Source organism: Sphaerodactylus townsendi, linkage group LG04 (genome assembly GCF_021028975.2).
Source record: "Sphaerodactylus townsendi isolate TG3544 linkage group LG04, MPM_Stown_v2.3, whole genome shotgun sequence".
NCBI lineage: Eukaryota > Metazoa > Chordata > Lepidosauria > Squamata > Sphaerodactylidae > Sphaerodactylus > Sphaerodactylus townsendi.
Genome location: NC_059428.1, coordinates 3118174 through 3133157, shown reverse-complemented (window position 1 = coordinate 3133157; position 14984 = coordinate 3118174). Strand labels below are relative to the sequence as shown.

The 14984-nt window shown below is 53.6% G+C and overlaps 1 protein-coding gene across 1 annotated transcript; it reads left to right on the top strand.

The window, feature by feature from the left end:
- The first annotated feature begins 215 nt into the window (after window positions 1–215).
- DNAJB13 (DnaJ heat shock protein family (Hsp40) member B13) lies at window positions 216–9029 on the top strand. Its single transcript, XM_048493001.1, is given in 8 exon segments — window positions 216–357; window positions 678–812; window positions 2032–2047; window positions 2049–2187; window positions 3789–3902; window positions 5446–5559; window positions 7264–7340; window positions 8468–9029. Coding segments are annotated over 8 exon segments (891 nt in total). The 3' UTR covers window positions 8622–9029.
- Window positions 9030–14984: the final 5955 nt, after the last annotated feature.

Genomic DNA, 14984 nt, shown 5'->3' with positions numbered 1-14984 from the left:
ACCTCACCAATCTCAGGTAGTATCATCAGGAGAGTCCCCCAAACAATCCCTGAAAGTTTGGTGCTGCTAGCCCCAAAAATGCGCCCCCTGCAGACCAAAAACCAAAAAAGCACTAAAATGTTTTTAAAACCCACAAACGGAGGGGCGGAACTTCGGACATGAATAGGGCGGGTTCAAACCCGAGAACCCCCCCATACCTACGTCCATGCTTCCATATGTCGCAGTGCATCAGCTACCGTCAGACAGACCTTTTTTCCATGTGGCTCCTGCCTTTGCAAGTAAAATGGCTGACCCCAAGAGGTGTTGTGCCCCTCTTTGGAGATCTCTATGGAAGTGCTGCCTCTGCTTCGTATGGAGGCAGGTTCTCAGTTCATTTTGCCGAGAAGCGCTGCCGGAGCTTTTGAGGAGATTTGTCAGAGCTTTGTCAGAGCCTTCGAGGAGATTGTGGGCATATTTTACAGCGGGGAAGGGGAGGGAGATTTGGGGTTTGCTATTTTCTTTTTGGTTTTAGCTAGGGGTGTTTTCATGGTTATCGTCAGCTACCTTGAACTGGAAGGAAAGGCGGGATAGAAATGTGTCAATAAGTTATGCACCAACGCAACCAGATCAAAAAACCTTGATGTCATCTCGTCTCTTCCTTAGCACTGAAGAAGGGCTTTTGCCAAAGCCACCTTAAGTTTGGAGGCTAAGGCCCAAAGGAGGGATCCCATTGGAATTTGGGAAAGACACCCCCTGGACAGATGGCTATGTGTTCCACGGGAATCCTGACAAAGTTTTCCGGGAGTTCTTTGGAGGAGACAACCCCTTTAATGGTAGGCCTGAGCAACACGAGCTTGGGGTCGTCATGTATTCAGCGGCCCAGCCTGAAGCTTTCGGCCCGGTAGCCAGCGGTAGGGGAGGGGGAGGGGGGGAGATGGAGGAGGAGGGTTTATACCCCCACCTTAAGACTCATTACAGGAGAGAAAGGTGGGGTATAAATTCAAACTCTTCTTCTTCCCCCGCTGAAAGAGTAACACATTTTCAGGCTGGCAAGCCTATGTAGACTGGAATCCCCTTCATCAGATGCTTATAGGGCAGTGGTGGCGAACCCTTGGAAATCTAGATAAACAGGACCATAATTTTATCAACAGCCTCTGCCAAAGTGGCATGGTCAATTGCTGCTATTATCCCCAGTAAATAAGACGTAGTAGAGGTTTTGCTGAAGTGCGAAATATAAGGCATCCCCTGAAAGTAAGACATAGCAAAGTTTTTGTTTGGAAGCATGCCGGCCTTTAACAGAACACAGAAAAATAAGACATCCCCTGAAAATAAGACATAGCGCATCTTTGGGAGCAAAAATTAATATAAGACGCTGTCTTATTTTAGGGGAAACACGGTATGGTGGAGGATACAAAGAAACCCCATTTCTTCAACCTGATCCTAATCAAACCCCCAATGCTCACGGGAATTCAGTTCCAACATGAAACTGTCGGCACCCCTCTGTTCTGCAGGCCCTTCAACAGATGCCGAGCAAACCTGTAAATAGCGTTAACACACGGTTGGACCCTTGAAGTTGTTTTTTGTCCAATTGATTACGAATGAAAAATGGTTTATCTTTAACATTAATAGTAGAATTATCATGGAATTAGTCTATAATTTTCTTTTTTTCCAGTATTAGATAGCCTGACTGAACATAAAAACTGAACAATGGTCCGGAGGATAATAATCAGCTAGAAATGTTGCCATATATATCAAATAAATGATAAGTTTTGAAGTGATAGCCTCCGAATTTCTATAGTTAGACACGGAACAAACCGAAATCTATGAATGCTCCCACTTTGTGTAATTATTTAGATGTAAACTAGATTATGTAACTAACTATATGCTTTTTTTTATGCTGTTATGTATGTTTATTAAGCAATAATAAAAATGAATGTGCAAAAAAACCAAACATACGGTTGGACCCTTACATGATTTTTTGGTACGTCTTTAAAATCAAAGAGAGAAACGCTCTGCTCCGAACTGACTTCCGCTATTTTTTCCCTTGCTTAGAATTCTACAATATCCGTTGCCGAAATGAAACGTATGGTTTTTGAAGCCCGCGAGCGTGGAGTGAAAAAACAGGATCCTCCGATCGAGCGGGATCTCTACCTTTCCCTCGAAGACTTGTTCTACGGGTGCACCAAGAAAATAAAGATTTCCCGCAGGGTAAGCCGAAGCCCTCTCCCTCTCGGGCCAGGTGATTTGTGAAGAGAAGGGCAACAAGGATGATTGAGGGACTGGAGCACCTTCCTTATGAGGAGTCGTAAAAGCGCTTGGGACTCTTAACTTTGGAGAGGAGATGGCATCACGTGTATTATGGATTTGAAGCTCCTGAGAAAATTATGTCTGGGGTAGGTAAATGTTGACATTGAGAAATTTTTCTCTCTTTCAAACGTACACGAACCAGGGGGTATCCGCCGAAAATGCTTTGGGAAAGAATTAGGATCGAATAAAAGGAAACACTTCTTCACGCAACGTGTGATTGGTGTTTGGAATATGTTGCCACAGGAGGTGGTGATTACTCACCCGGATAGCTTTAAAAGGTGCGTAGTTTCGGCATCACATTCATGGAGGAGAAGTTGATCTATGGCTACCAATCTTGATCCTCCTTGATCTGAGATTGCAAATACCTTAGCAGACCAGTTGCTCGGGAGCAGCAGCAGCAGAAGGCCCTTGCTTTCACATCCTGCATGTGAGCTCCCAAAGGCACCTGGTGGGCCACTGTGAGTAGCGGAGAGCAAAGATTGTTCTCCCCGTTCCTTGACAAACTTCTGGCCTGTTTGGACAAGATTCGCTTAGAAAAACTGCTAGCCGATGAAAAGTCAAATATCTCGAGGCAGGTGGCAAATTTTGGTGCCTGTGTGATTAAGCATAAGCATGAGCATTTTTTATTGTCATTGTGCACGCCCAACGAAATTTACAGCAGCATTCCTCGATGCACACCATTCCAGACTCATACCCCATCCTCACTTTCCCCTTCCTCCACCCGTCCCTACACAGCTCCAAACACATCACCCACGAAATACAGAGTTCTCAACGCATACGCCAGCTCTAGAGTAGAAGCTGTCTCGAAGCCTCTTTGTCCCTAGTTTATTGATAGACCTTCGCTTATACGGGTTCCTGCCGGATGGCAGTAACAACAGTTCAAAAAAAAGCAGTTAATGCTGGATGGGGAGGACGGATCTCTCAGAATATTTTTTGGAGCTTCTTCCTGTATTCTGCAGGCTTGGCTGGAATTATAGAAGTTCTTCCAAGTTAGAGGAGAGGTTCCAGCCGATAATCCTCTATGCAGTAGTGATCCCACTTGCTGGAAGCGCCTTCCCTACTCTCCTGCCACTGTGCAACTTTCAGGAACCGGGATACACAGATGCAGTAGTTGGAGACACTCTCTATAAGGCCTCATACCGATTAAGCCTTCCAGCGATAGCTGGGTCATGGCCACTGCACTTTTAAGACTAATATCGTTATGTTTTTGGATTTAAATAGTTTTACGCATTAACTATATTTTCCTATTATTTCTCTAAACATTTTCATAGCAGGTTTGTAATTTTGTTGTTTTTATTGTGCCTCTTGAATGTCTCCCGTCTTATCGCTCAGGAACTTGGTGTGCACAAGTCTGTGAACGTACATAAATAAATACCAAAATGCTGAAACCTGCTATATTTTGGCCACGATCCCCCAAGTTACGATGCGGTTCCGTTATCCAAAATATCCTGGTTAGCTGGCTTGGGCGGAAACCACACTGACCTTTTTCCAAACCCACTCAGGTAATGAATGAAGACGGCCACGCGTCCACCATTAAAGACAAGATCCTGACCATCAACGTACAGCCAGGATGGAGACAGGGAACCAGGATCACCTTTCCTCAGGAAGGAGACCAGGTGATGTCCGCCGGGGCTTCTGAAACCTTTCACTATCCCTGGAACGTTTAATTCCGAGGAGTCAGATTCCTGCTGCAGGGTGAAGCTGGCACAAGTGAGGTAGAAATTGGCCCTTTGTCTGGAAGAAGAAGAAGAAGAGTTTGGATTTATTTGAGTCCCCTGCAGGAGACTCAAAGGGCCTGACAATCTCCTTGCCCTTCCCCCCTCACAACAAACACCCTGCGAGGTGGGTGGGGCTGAGAGAGCTCCGAGAAGCTGTGACTAGCCCAAGGTCACCCAGCTGGCGTGTGTGGGAGTGCCCAGGCTAATCTGAATTCCCCAGATAAGCCTCCACAGCTCAGGCGGCAGAGCTGGGAATCAAACCCGGTTCCTCCAGATTAGATACACGAGCTCTTAACCTCCTACGCCACTGCTGCTCACCAGGTTTTTCTCTCTTTCTCACAATACTAGAACCAGGGGGCATACATTGAAAATGCTGGGGGGAAGAATTAGGACTAATAAAAGGAAACACTTCTTCACGCAACGTGTGATTGGTGTTTGGAATATGCTGCCACAGGAGGTGGTGACGGCCACTCACCTGGATAGCTTTAGAAGGGGCTTGGACAGATTTATGGAGGAGAAGTCGATTTATGGCTCCCAATCTTGATCCTCCTTGATCTGAGATTGCAAATGCCTTAGCAACAGCTGCAGAAGGCCATTGCTTTCACCTCCTGCAGGTGAGCTCCCAAAGGCACCTGGTGGGCCACTGCGAGTAGCAGAGAGCTGGACTAGATGGACTCTGGTCTGATCCAGCTGGCTTGTTCTTATGTTCTTATGTTCTTAGTTTGTGATAAGTTTGAGGAGGATTGGTTGAATGGGACCCTGCTTAGCTGCCCTGTTCTGGCAAGACTGAGCTTGTCTGGGCCATCCAGGACAAATGAACAGAGGAGTTTTGCCATTGCCTGCCTCGGCATAGCAAGTGCGACTCCCATCCCATGTCTTTCGACTCCCATCCAAGTCCGAACCAGAGCTGACCCTTCTGATGAGATCTGGCCAGCTGGGCCATCCAGGTCTGGGCAAGAGACATGCAGAGGTGGTTTGCCACTAGTGATTCCGGCCATGAAAGCCTTCGCCCATACAGTGCTTTGACTATGTATTCCTGCAGCAGTGGCGTAGGAGGTTAAGAGCTCGTGTATCTAATCTGGAGGAACCGGGTTTGATTCTCCGCTCTGCCACCTGAGCTGTGGAGGCTTATCTGGGGAATTCAGATTAGCCTGGGCACTCCCACACACGCCAGCTGGGTGACCTTGGGCTAGTCACAGCTTCTCGGAGCTCTCTCAGCCCCACCTACCTCACAGGGTGTTTGTTGTAAGGGGGGTAGGGCAAGGAGATTGTAAGCCCCTTTGAGTTTCCTGCAGGAGAGAAAGGGGGGAGATAAATCCAAACTCTTCTTCTTCTGCACTGCAGGGGGTTGGACTTGATGGCCTTTGGGGATCTCTTCCAACTCTATGATTCTATGAGCCTCAGCCCATCCCGTGTGATCATTCGCGTCTTTTTCTTGCAGGGCCCAAACATTATCCCAGCCGACATCATCTTTGTTGTCAAAGAGAAGATCCACCCTCGATTCAAGAGGGACAACGACAATCTGATCTACGTTGCTAGTATCCCCCTTGGCAAGGTAACCAAAGCGCCGCAGGTGACTTCCTGGCACGGCTGAGCCAGCCTCGATACCATTCCGTAACAACCCCTTTTTATCTGGGTTTGGCACCAGTAATTCCCTGAGTCGCACACACCATAAATTAACAAAAAAAGCTTTATTGAAGAAATGTCAGAAAAGATATTAAGACGAGGTTGATAGTTCAGTGGTTGTAAAACACTGAAAAACATTATGGTCAGGTTTAAATATTTCAGGAGCTGTCATGTTGAAGAGAAGAAGAAGAAGAAGAAGAATAGGAGGAGGAGGAGGAGAAGAAGAAGAAGAAGAAGAAGAAGAAGAAGAAGAAGAAGAAGAAGAAGAAGAAGAAGAAGAAGAAGAAGAAGAAGAAGAAGAAGAAGAAGAGAAGGAGGAGGAGTTTGGATTTATAGCCCCCCTTTCTCTCCTGCAGGAGACTCAAAGGGGCTGACAATCTCCTTGCCCTTCCCCCCCTCACAACAAACACCCTGTGAGGTGGGTGGGGCTGAGAGAGCTCCGAGAAGCTGTGACTAGCCCAAGGTCACCCAGCTGGCATGTGTGGGAGTGTACAGGCTAGTCTGAATTCCCCAGATAAACCTCCACAGCTCAGGCGGCAGAGCTGGGATTCAAACCCGGTTCCTCCAGATTAGATACATGAGCTCTTAACCTCCTACGCCACTGCTGCTCCAGAGACTAGGGTACAGAGTAATGGGTTCAAACTATGGGAAAAGAGGTTCCACCTAAACATTAGGACGAATTTCTCGACAGGAAGGGCTGTTGGACAGTGGAAGTCACTGCCTCGCAGGGTGGTGGGGTCCCCTTCTTTGAAGGTTTTTAAAGAGAGGCTGGTTGGCCACCTGTCAGGAGTGATTTGATTGTGTGTTTCTGCATGTCAGGGGGTTGGACTGGATGTACCTTGGGGTCTCTTCCAACTCTATGATTCTAACAAAGCTGACCTTTTTGGAGTCCTAACACGGTACAGTTGGTTCTCAAGGCAAAGGGTTTCCAGAGCATAATACAAGTATTTTCTTGGCAGCAAGGAAGGGTAAAGGGATAAGGGGGTTTTCTCCCTAGCTGCTCTTGTGAGAAGAAGCTCGATCTCAGTGTTTGGCCGGGTTCATATGGGCCCATATTTATGCCCTTTTGAGATCTTGGGTGTGGGGTGTGGGATTAAAAATGCCCTCTAGATAAACTTTGAAGCACAAATTCCTCTTGACCTCTGACCAGAGCGCTGCTACCCAATTGCCATTAGTTTCAATGCAGCAAGATTGAAGAAGAAGAAGAGGAAGAGTTTGGATTTATATCCCCCCTTTCTCTCCCGTAGGAGACTCAAAGGGGCTGACAATCTCCTTGCCCTTCCCCCCTCACAACAAACACCCTGTGAGGTGGGTGGGGCTGAGAGAGCTCCGAGAAGCTGTGACTAGCCCAAGGTCACCCAGCTGGCGTGTGGGGGAACGCACAGGCTAATCTGAATTCCCCAGATAAGCCTCCACAGCTCAAGCGGCAGAGCGGGGAATCAAACCCGGTTCCTCCAGATCAGAGTGCACCTGCTCTTAGCCACTGCTCTTAGCCACGCCACTGCTGCTTCCATTGCCGGGCACAGCAACTCTTGCGGAAACACAGTGACAGGCTCATTCAAGGACAAGAACTCTTTTTGGCTCTCAGAAATTCCTCCTTCCCCAATCTCACCTTCTGACCTCTCTCCCGCAGGCTCTGATTGGCTGCACCGTGGACGTGAGAACACTGGACGAGCGGCTGCTGAACATTCCCATCAATGACATTGTGCAGTAAGTGATGCCACCGTCTGGGGCCTGACGGTGCTGAGCCAGTGTGGGCTAGAGTGGCAGACCTAGGACCCGAGGCAACCCAAGTTCGGACCCCTACTTTTGCAATGGAAACTCCTTGGATAGCCTTGGGCCCATCACAAACACTCAGCCTGGCCTACCTCACAGGGTTGTGAGAAACTGGCAATGAGAGGAAAATGTTCCAAAGAGAGCCAGCGTGGCGTAGTGGTTAAGAGCAGGTGCGCTCTAATCTGGAGAACCGGGTTTGATTCCCTGCTCTGCCACTTGATCTGTGGAGGCTTCTCTGGTGAATCAATTAGCTTGTGCAGTCCAACGCACGCCAGCTGGGTGACCTTGGGCTAGTCACAGTTCTTTGGCGCTCTCTCAGCCCTGAGGGGGGGTATGATTGAAGTCTATAAAATTATGTATGGGGTAGAAAATGTTGACAGAGAGAAATTTTTCTTTCTTTCTCACAATACTAGAACCAGGGGGCATTCATTGAAAATGCTGGGGGGAAGGAGTAGGACTAATAAAAAGAAACACTTCTTCACGCAACGTGTGATTGGTGTTTGGAATATGCTGCCACAGGAGGTGGTGATGGCCACTCACCTGGATAGCTTTAAAAGGGGCTTGGACAGATTTATGGAGGAGAAGTCGATTTATGGCTCCCAATCTTGATCCTCCTTTATCTGAGGTTGCAAATGCCTTAGCAGACCAGGTGCTCAGGAGCAGCAGCAGCAGAAGGCCATTGCGTTCACATCCTACATGTGAGCTCCCAAAGGCACCTGGTGGGCCACTGCGAGTAGCAGAGTGCTGGACTAGATGGACTCTGGTCTGATCCAGCTGGCTCGTTCTTATGTTCTTAAGGCCATTGCTTTCACTTCCTGCCTGTGAGCTCCCAAAGGCACCTGGGGGGCCACTGCGAGTAGCAGAGTGCTGGACTAGATGGACTCTGGTCTGATCCAGCAGGCTAGTTCTTATGTTCTCAGGGGGTGGGTCTTTGACCAGAACTGCCTCTTGAGGAAGTGAGTAGATGTTCCTTCACCCACTGAAGGAACTGGGGGGGGAGGGGGGGCGTCAATCCCTCCTGCCCCAGCTTGTTCATATGACTCCGCATCTCGTCTTCGCAGCCCCAAGTACTTCAAAATCGTGCCCGGCGAAGGCATGCCGCTGCCCAAGGACCCCACCCGCAAGGGGGACCTCATCATGTATTTCGACATCCTCTTCCCGGCCCGGCTCACGCCAGCCAAGAAGCATCTGCTGCAGGAAGCCCTCCTGACCTGAAGCGGGCGTGGCCAACCAGCCTCTGCCCACTGCGGAGGGGCTAGTCCAGAAGCAACATTTTTCCACACACCCCTTTGCCTCGGTTTTGTTCTCAAAAGCAACAGCAAATAAGCGAACGTGGAAATCCGCCGACCTGCGTGTGTCACTTTTCCTATAGAACACAACACCCTGCACAGCGAGAGATCCAGGGAAAATCTGAAAGGAGATGCGCGTCTTATAACTGCTCTGGCTTTTGCTGCAGCTGTGCGTCTCAGCAATTCTTCAAGCAGGAGGAAGGCAAGGTGCAAAGAACCATCTCGAGTGCTTTCGAGACTTAAGCTGGCAATAAGAAACAGTCAGAAGTGGCACGGAACTCCTGCTGTACAACAGTCAGCTAGAACTCCGTAAATAAAACTGTTAAGAACCACAGTAGTTGCTTTTTTCCCGTTTGGGATTCTGACTGCAGTTTCTTTGCCAAACACTAGGCCCAAAGTTGAACGCAGCAGCCTTAGGAAGCAGAAATCCATCTCTCGTTGAATGGCTGGAATTGAGTCCAGTAGCAGCTTAGGCCAAGTTTGCAGATGATACCAAATTATGTAGGGTGGTGAGAACCGCAAAGGATTGCGAAGAGCTCCAAGCGGACCTTGATAAATTAGGTGAGTGGGCTAAGAAATGGCAAATGCAGTTCAATGTAGCAAAATGCAAAGTGATGCACATAGGGGCAAACAATCCAAACTTCACATACACGCTACAGGGGTCAGTGCTATCAGTCACAGACCAGGAAAGGGATTTGGGCGTCTTAGTTGATAGTTCCATGGGAATGTCCACTCAATGCATGGCAGCTGTGAAAAAGGCAAACTGTATGCTGGGGATCATTAGGAAAGGAATTGAGAATAAAACTGCAAAGATTGTCATGCCCTTATATAAAGCAGTGGTGTGACCGCACTTGGAGTACTGTGTTCAGTTCTGGTCACCACATCTCAAAAAGGATATCGAAAAGATAGAAAAAGTGCAGAGAAGGGCAACGAGGATGATTGAGGGACTGGAGCACCTTCCCTATGAGGAGAGGCTGCAGCGTTTGGGACTCTTTAGTTTGGAGAGGAGACGTCTGAGGGGGGATATGATTGAAGTCTATAAAATTATGCATGGGGTAGAAAATGTGGACAGAGAGACATTTTTCTCTCTTTCTCACAATACTAGAACCAGGGGGCATCCATTGAAAATGCTGGGGGGAAGAATTAGGACTAATCAAAGGAAACACTTCTTCACGCAACGTGTGATTGGTGTTTGGAATATGCTGCCACAGGAGGTGGTTATGGCCACTAACCTGGATAGCTTTAAAAAGAGCTTGGACAGATTTATGGAGGAGAAGTCGATCTGTGGCTACCAATCTCGATCCTCCTTGATCTGAGATTGCAAATGCCTTAACAGACCAGGTGATCGGGAGCAACAGCCGCAGAAGGCCCTTGCTTTCACCTCCTGCAAGTGAGCTCCCAAAGACACCTGGTGGGCCACTACGAGTAGCAGAGAGCTGGACTAGATGGACTCTGGTCTGATCCAGCTGGCTTGTTCTTATGTTCTCGTTGAATGGCTGGAATTGAGTCCAGTAGCAGCTTAGATACCGGCAAGATTCCCTGGGTGTAAACTTCCAAAAGTCAGAGCTCGGTTTGTCAGATATAAACTTTGATTCTTGAATCCTTATGCCCCAAATATCTCGTTGGTATTGAAGGTGCTACAGGACTCGTATCTAGCTCTTCTGCAGGAGGCCAAGAAAGCTACCCTCTGAAGTTATCTTTGGGGGAGGGATTCATTTGCAGCTGCATAGAGCCGTACTTGGTGCTCATTGGGGAGAGGAAAGCTAAAGAAACAAAGAACACCCCCGCCTTTAAACAGGGATCAGTTAATTGCAACTCACAATTTCAGCCAGACTCCGTTTTTTAATCCTGTAGTACACATGCCGTATTTGTTCCTCATACCCAGTCTGATAAACAAGAACGAAATCTAGGGTGTTGTGGGTTGTATGGCTGTGCTCCAATAACATTTTCTCCTGACATTTCACCTGCATCTGTGGCTGGCATCTTCAGAGGATCATGCCAGCCACAGCTGCAGGTGAAACGTCAAGAGAAAATGCTACCAAAACACGGCCATACAACCCGAAAACCCCACAACATCCTATCCCAGTGATGGCGAACCTTTTCGAGACCGAGTGCCCAAACTGCAACCCAAAACCCACTTATTTATCGCAAAGTGCCAACACGGCAATTTAACCTGAATGCTGAGGCTTTAGTTTAGAAAGAAACAGTTGGCTCCAAGGCGCGTATTACCCGGGAGTAAGCTTGGTGAAGCAACTGTGCAATGCTTTGATTGGGTGAATCATAACCCTAAGAGAGTTTACTCAGAAGGAAGGCCAGCCTGGATATGTGTGTGGGGTGTGTGTGATTTTCCGCTCCCCCTAGATGACGAGCTCTGTGCGCGCGTGCCCACAGAGAGGGCTCTGAGTGCCACCTCTGGCACGCGTGCCATAGGTTCGCCACCACTGTCCTAGCGATTCCATCCGTGAAATCCTTCGACAATACAATAACAAAATCGCTCTGCAGACCGGAGTGGAGCGTGCTTCCTATCATAGCTTTATTTTAAAAGACATGCACAGACAGACATTGACATTTTAAAACAGGATTCATTACAACTTGGCCCCATCGGAAGTGGCTTCCCGGAACAGACACTTAAGACACCCAGAGATATACAGTGCTTCCTCTGAAGTTAATATAAAGCGGCCAGGATTTAGTTATTTTGTCGAGTCCTGCAGAAATTTATGCTCATTGTTATTCCTGGGAAAAGAAAACTCCCTGGACTAGCACAACCGCAACTCGGCTTTTTATAGATCTGCAGCCAAAAAAGATGCTATACATCCCCCCATCGCAATCTACCGAAGCAAATTGGAATTAATTTTGTCGTACCAGGTTGGAGGGGGGCAGGACAGCCCAACTGCCTTTGTTGGAAAAAACTCCCTTACTGCAGTCTAGCAAATCTAATTCCAGTGGTTCGCAAAGGATGCCGGCAAGAAGGGGCTGAGAAAGCAAATCTGGTGTCTATAACCTAGACAAGTCTGTTAGGAAGAGCCCCTGTTCTTGCACGCAGCTCAGCCACAAGATCCTGTTCTCAAAACCCACCTCCTTTTAGGAAGCCATACAACCAGATTCCATATTCTATACCCGTGGTGGCGAACCTTTGGCACTCCAGATGTTACGGACTACAATTCCCATCAGCCCCTGCCAGCATGGCCAATTGGCCATTCTGGCAGGGGCTGATGGGAATTGTAGTCCATAACATCTGGAGCACCAAAGGTTCGCCACCGCTGTCCTATACCCCAAAAGCAATTCCCACTATCCCCACACACCCCTGTGCGTTTTCAAGTCCGGTATTCCGTCCTTGAAGATGTGGACCAGTTACCGGAGTATCCCGGAACCAGCTGCCAGAAGTCTTGCTTCCGATGCAGATTTTTTTCACGAGCGAAGACACAGAGGTACTTCCTCATTCCACAAGCTTCATTTGGCATAAAGCCAGAGTTCCCCAGTTGGTTTAAAGGGGGTAGTTTGTTTGCTGGGGTAGCCAAAGGCAAGCGGGGAACGCCAGCAGGCTGATCAGTGAGGAGCTAACCGAAGATCCCAGTTACGACACTGCTAATAGTCAGAGGCAGACAAATAGCTTGAGAGTTGAACATCGTTTCCAATCACTTCCTGTGGTATACACACATAGCTCTGTCCCTCTGCATGTTCACTGAAGAAAACTCAATTTACTTGGTAGGGATCTATAATTAGCAATATCACTGAACTCGAATGAAATACACCTCCAGCCAGAGATTGTATACTTGCAGTGCGATCCTTTGCAGAGTTACTCCAATCTAGACTCAGAGAAGTTAACAGGTTAAAATCAGGATCCCTCTGTACAGAATTGCAAATGTTACTTCCTTAACACTCTTATTACCCCTATTCAATTTGTCCTAACAGCAACGAGCGTCTGTGCTCTCCCTTGCTTTTAGATTTGTTTTAGAGTGTTTTGATACAGGGGTCGCATACACCTTTGCAATAGGGCCATTTGTATACCGGGGGGGAAAACTAGAATGAAATTTAATAGCATCATCTGCACGTCGTCCTGCTGTGAAATTGTGCTTTTTACAAGAAAAGAGCCACAAAGGAATCCTCCCCTCAAGGAAAAACCTTGCAGGTGGAATTGGAGGGTTCTGAGCTAAGCGTCACACATACTGGATCGGTCCACGCTATGCCCCCAGACTCCAGATTATCCACAGACTGGCTGCAATAGCTTCAGAGAAAGGTAGGTGGGATGCTAGAAAATCATGACTAGCCAAGCCCCAACTTGTTAGTTACCCAGATTGCAAACCGTTCCATAAAACACGAATCGAAGGGCCAGCCACGCAAAACCGGACCTGCTAGCCAAAGCTGTACAAGAGCAGGATTTAGGGCAGTGGTGGTGAACCTTTGGCACTCCAGATGTTATGGACTACAATTCCCATCAGCCCCTGCCAGCATGGCCAATTGGCCACCCCCCTCCCCACCCCCCACCCTCCCCCCACCCCCCCCACCCCCCCCCCCCCCCCCCCCCCCCCCCCCCCACCCCCGCCCCCCCCCACCCCCCCCCCCCCCCCACCCCCCCCCCCCCCCCCCCCCCCACCCCCCCCCCCCCCCCCCCCACCCCCCCCCCCCCCCCACCCCCCCCCCCCCCCCCACCTCCCCCCCCCCCCACCCCCCCCCCCCCCCCCCTCCCCTCCCCCCCAACCCCCCCCCCCCCCACCCTCCCCCCCCCCCCACACCCCCCCCCCCCCCCCCCGCCCCCGCCCCCCCCCCCCCCCCCCCCCCCCCCCCCCCCCCCCCCCCCCCCCACCCCCCCCCCCCCCCACCCCCCCCCCCCCCCACCCCCCCCCCCCCCCACCCCCCCCCCCCCCCACCCCCCCCCCCCCCCACCCCCCCCCCCCCCCACCCCCCCCCCCCCCCACCCCCCCCCCCCCCCACCCCCCCCCCCCCCCACCCCCCCCCCCCCCCACCCCCCCCCCCCCCCACCCCCCCCCCCCCCCACCCCCCCCCCCCCCCACCCCCCCCCCCCCCCACCCCCCCCCCCCCCCACCCCCCCCCCCCCCCACCCCCCCCCCCCCCCACCCCCCCCCCCCCCCACCCCCCCCCCCCCCCACCCCCCCCCCCCCCCACCCCCCCCCCCCCCCACCCCCCCCCCCCCCCACCCCCCCCCCCCCCCACCCCCCCCCCCCCCCACCCCCCCCCCCCCCCACCCCCCCCCCCCCCCACCCCCCCCCCCCCCCACCCCCCCCCCCCCCCACCCCCCCCCCCCCCCACCCCCCCCCCCCCCCACCCCCCCCCCCCCCCACCCCCCCCCCCCCCCACCCCCCCCCCCCCCCACCCCCCCCCCCCCCCACCCCCCCCCCCCCCCACCCCCCCCCCCCCCCACCCCCCCCCCCCCCCACCCCCCCCCCCCCCCACCCCCCCCCCCCCCCACCCCCCCCCCCCCCCACCCCCCCCCCCCCCCACCCCCCCCCCCCCCCACCCCCCCCCCCCCCCACCCCCCCCCCCCCCCACCCCCCCCCCCCCCCACCCCCCCCCCCCCCCACCCCCCCCCCCCCCCACCCCCCCCCCCCCCCACCCCCCCCCCCCCCCACCCCCCCCCCCCCCCACCCCCCCCCCCCCCCACCCCCCCCCCCCCCCACCCCCCCCCCCCCCCACCCCCCCCCCCCCCCACCCCCCCCCCCCCCCACCCCCCCCCCCCCCCACCCCCCCCCCCCCCCACCCCCCCCCCCCCCCACCCCCCCCCCCCCCCACCCCCCCCCCCCCCCACCCCCCCCCCCCCCCACCCCCCCCCCCCCCCACCCCCCCCCCCCCCCACCCCCCCCCCCCCCCACCCCCCCCCCCCCCCACCCCCCCCCCCCCCCACCCCCCCCCCCCCCCACCCCCCCCCCCCCCCACCCCCCCCCCCCCCCACCCCCCCCCCCCCCCACCCCCCCCCCCCCCCACCCCCCCCCCCCCCCACCCCCCCCCCCCCCCACCCCCCCCCCCCCCCACCCCCCCCCCCCCCCACCCCCCCCCCCCCCCACCCCCCCCCCCCCCCACCCCCCCCCCCCCCCACCCCCCCCCCCCCCCACCCCCCCCCCCCCCCACCCCCCCCCCCCCCCACCCCCCCCCCCCCCCACCCCCCCCCCCCCCCACCCCCCCCCCCCCCCACCCCCCCCCCCCCCCACCCCCCCCCCCCCCCACCCCCCCCCCCCCCCACCCCCCCCCCCCCCCACCCCCCCCCCCCCCCACCCCCCCCCCCCCCCACCCCCCCCCCCCCCCACCCCCCCCCCCCCCCACCCCCCCCCCCCCC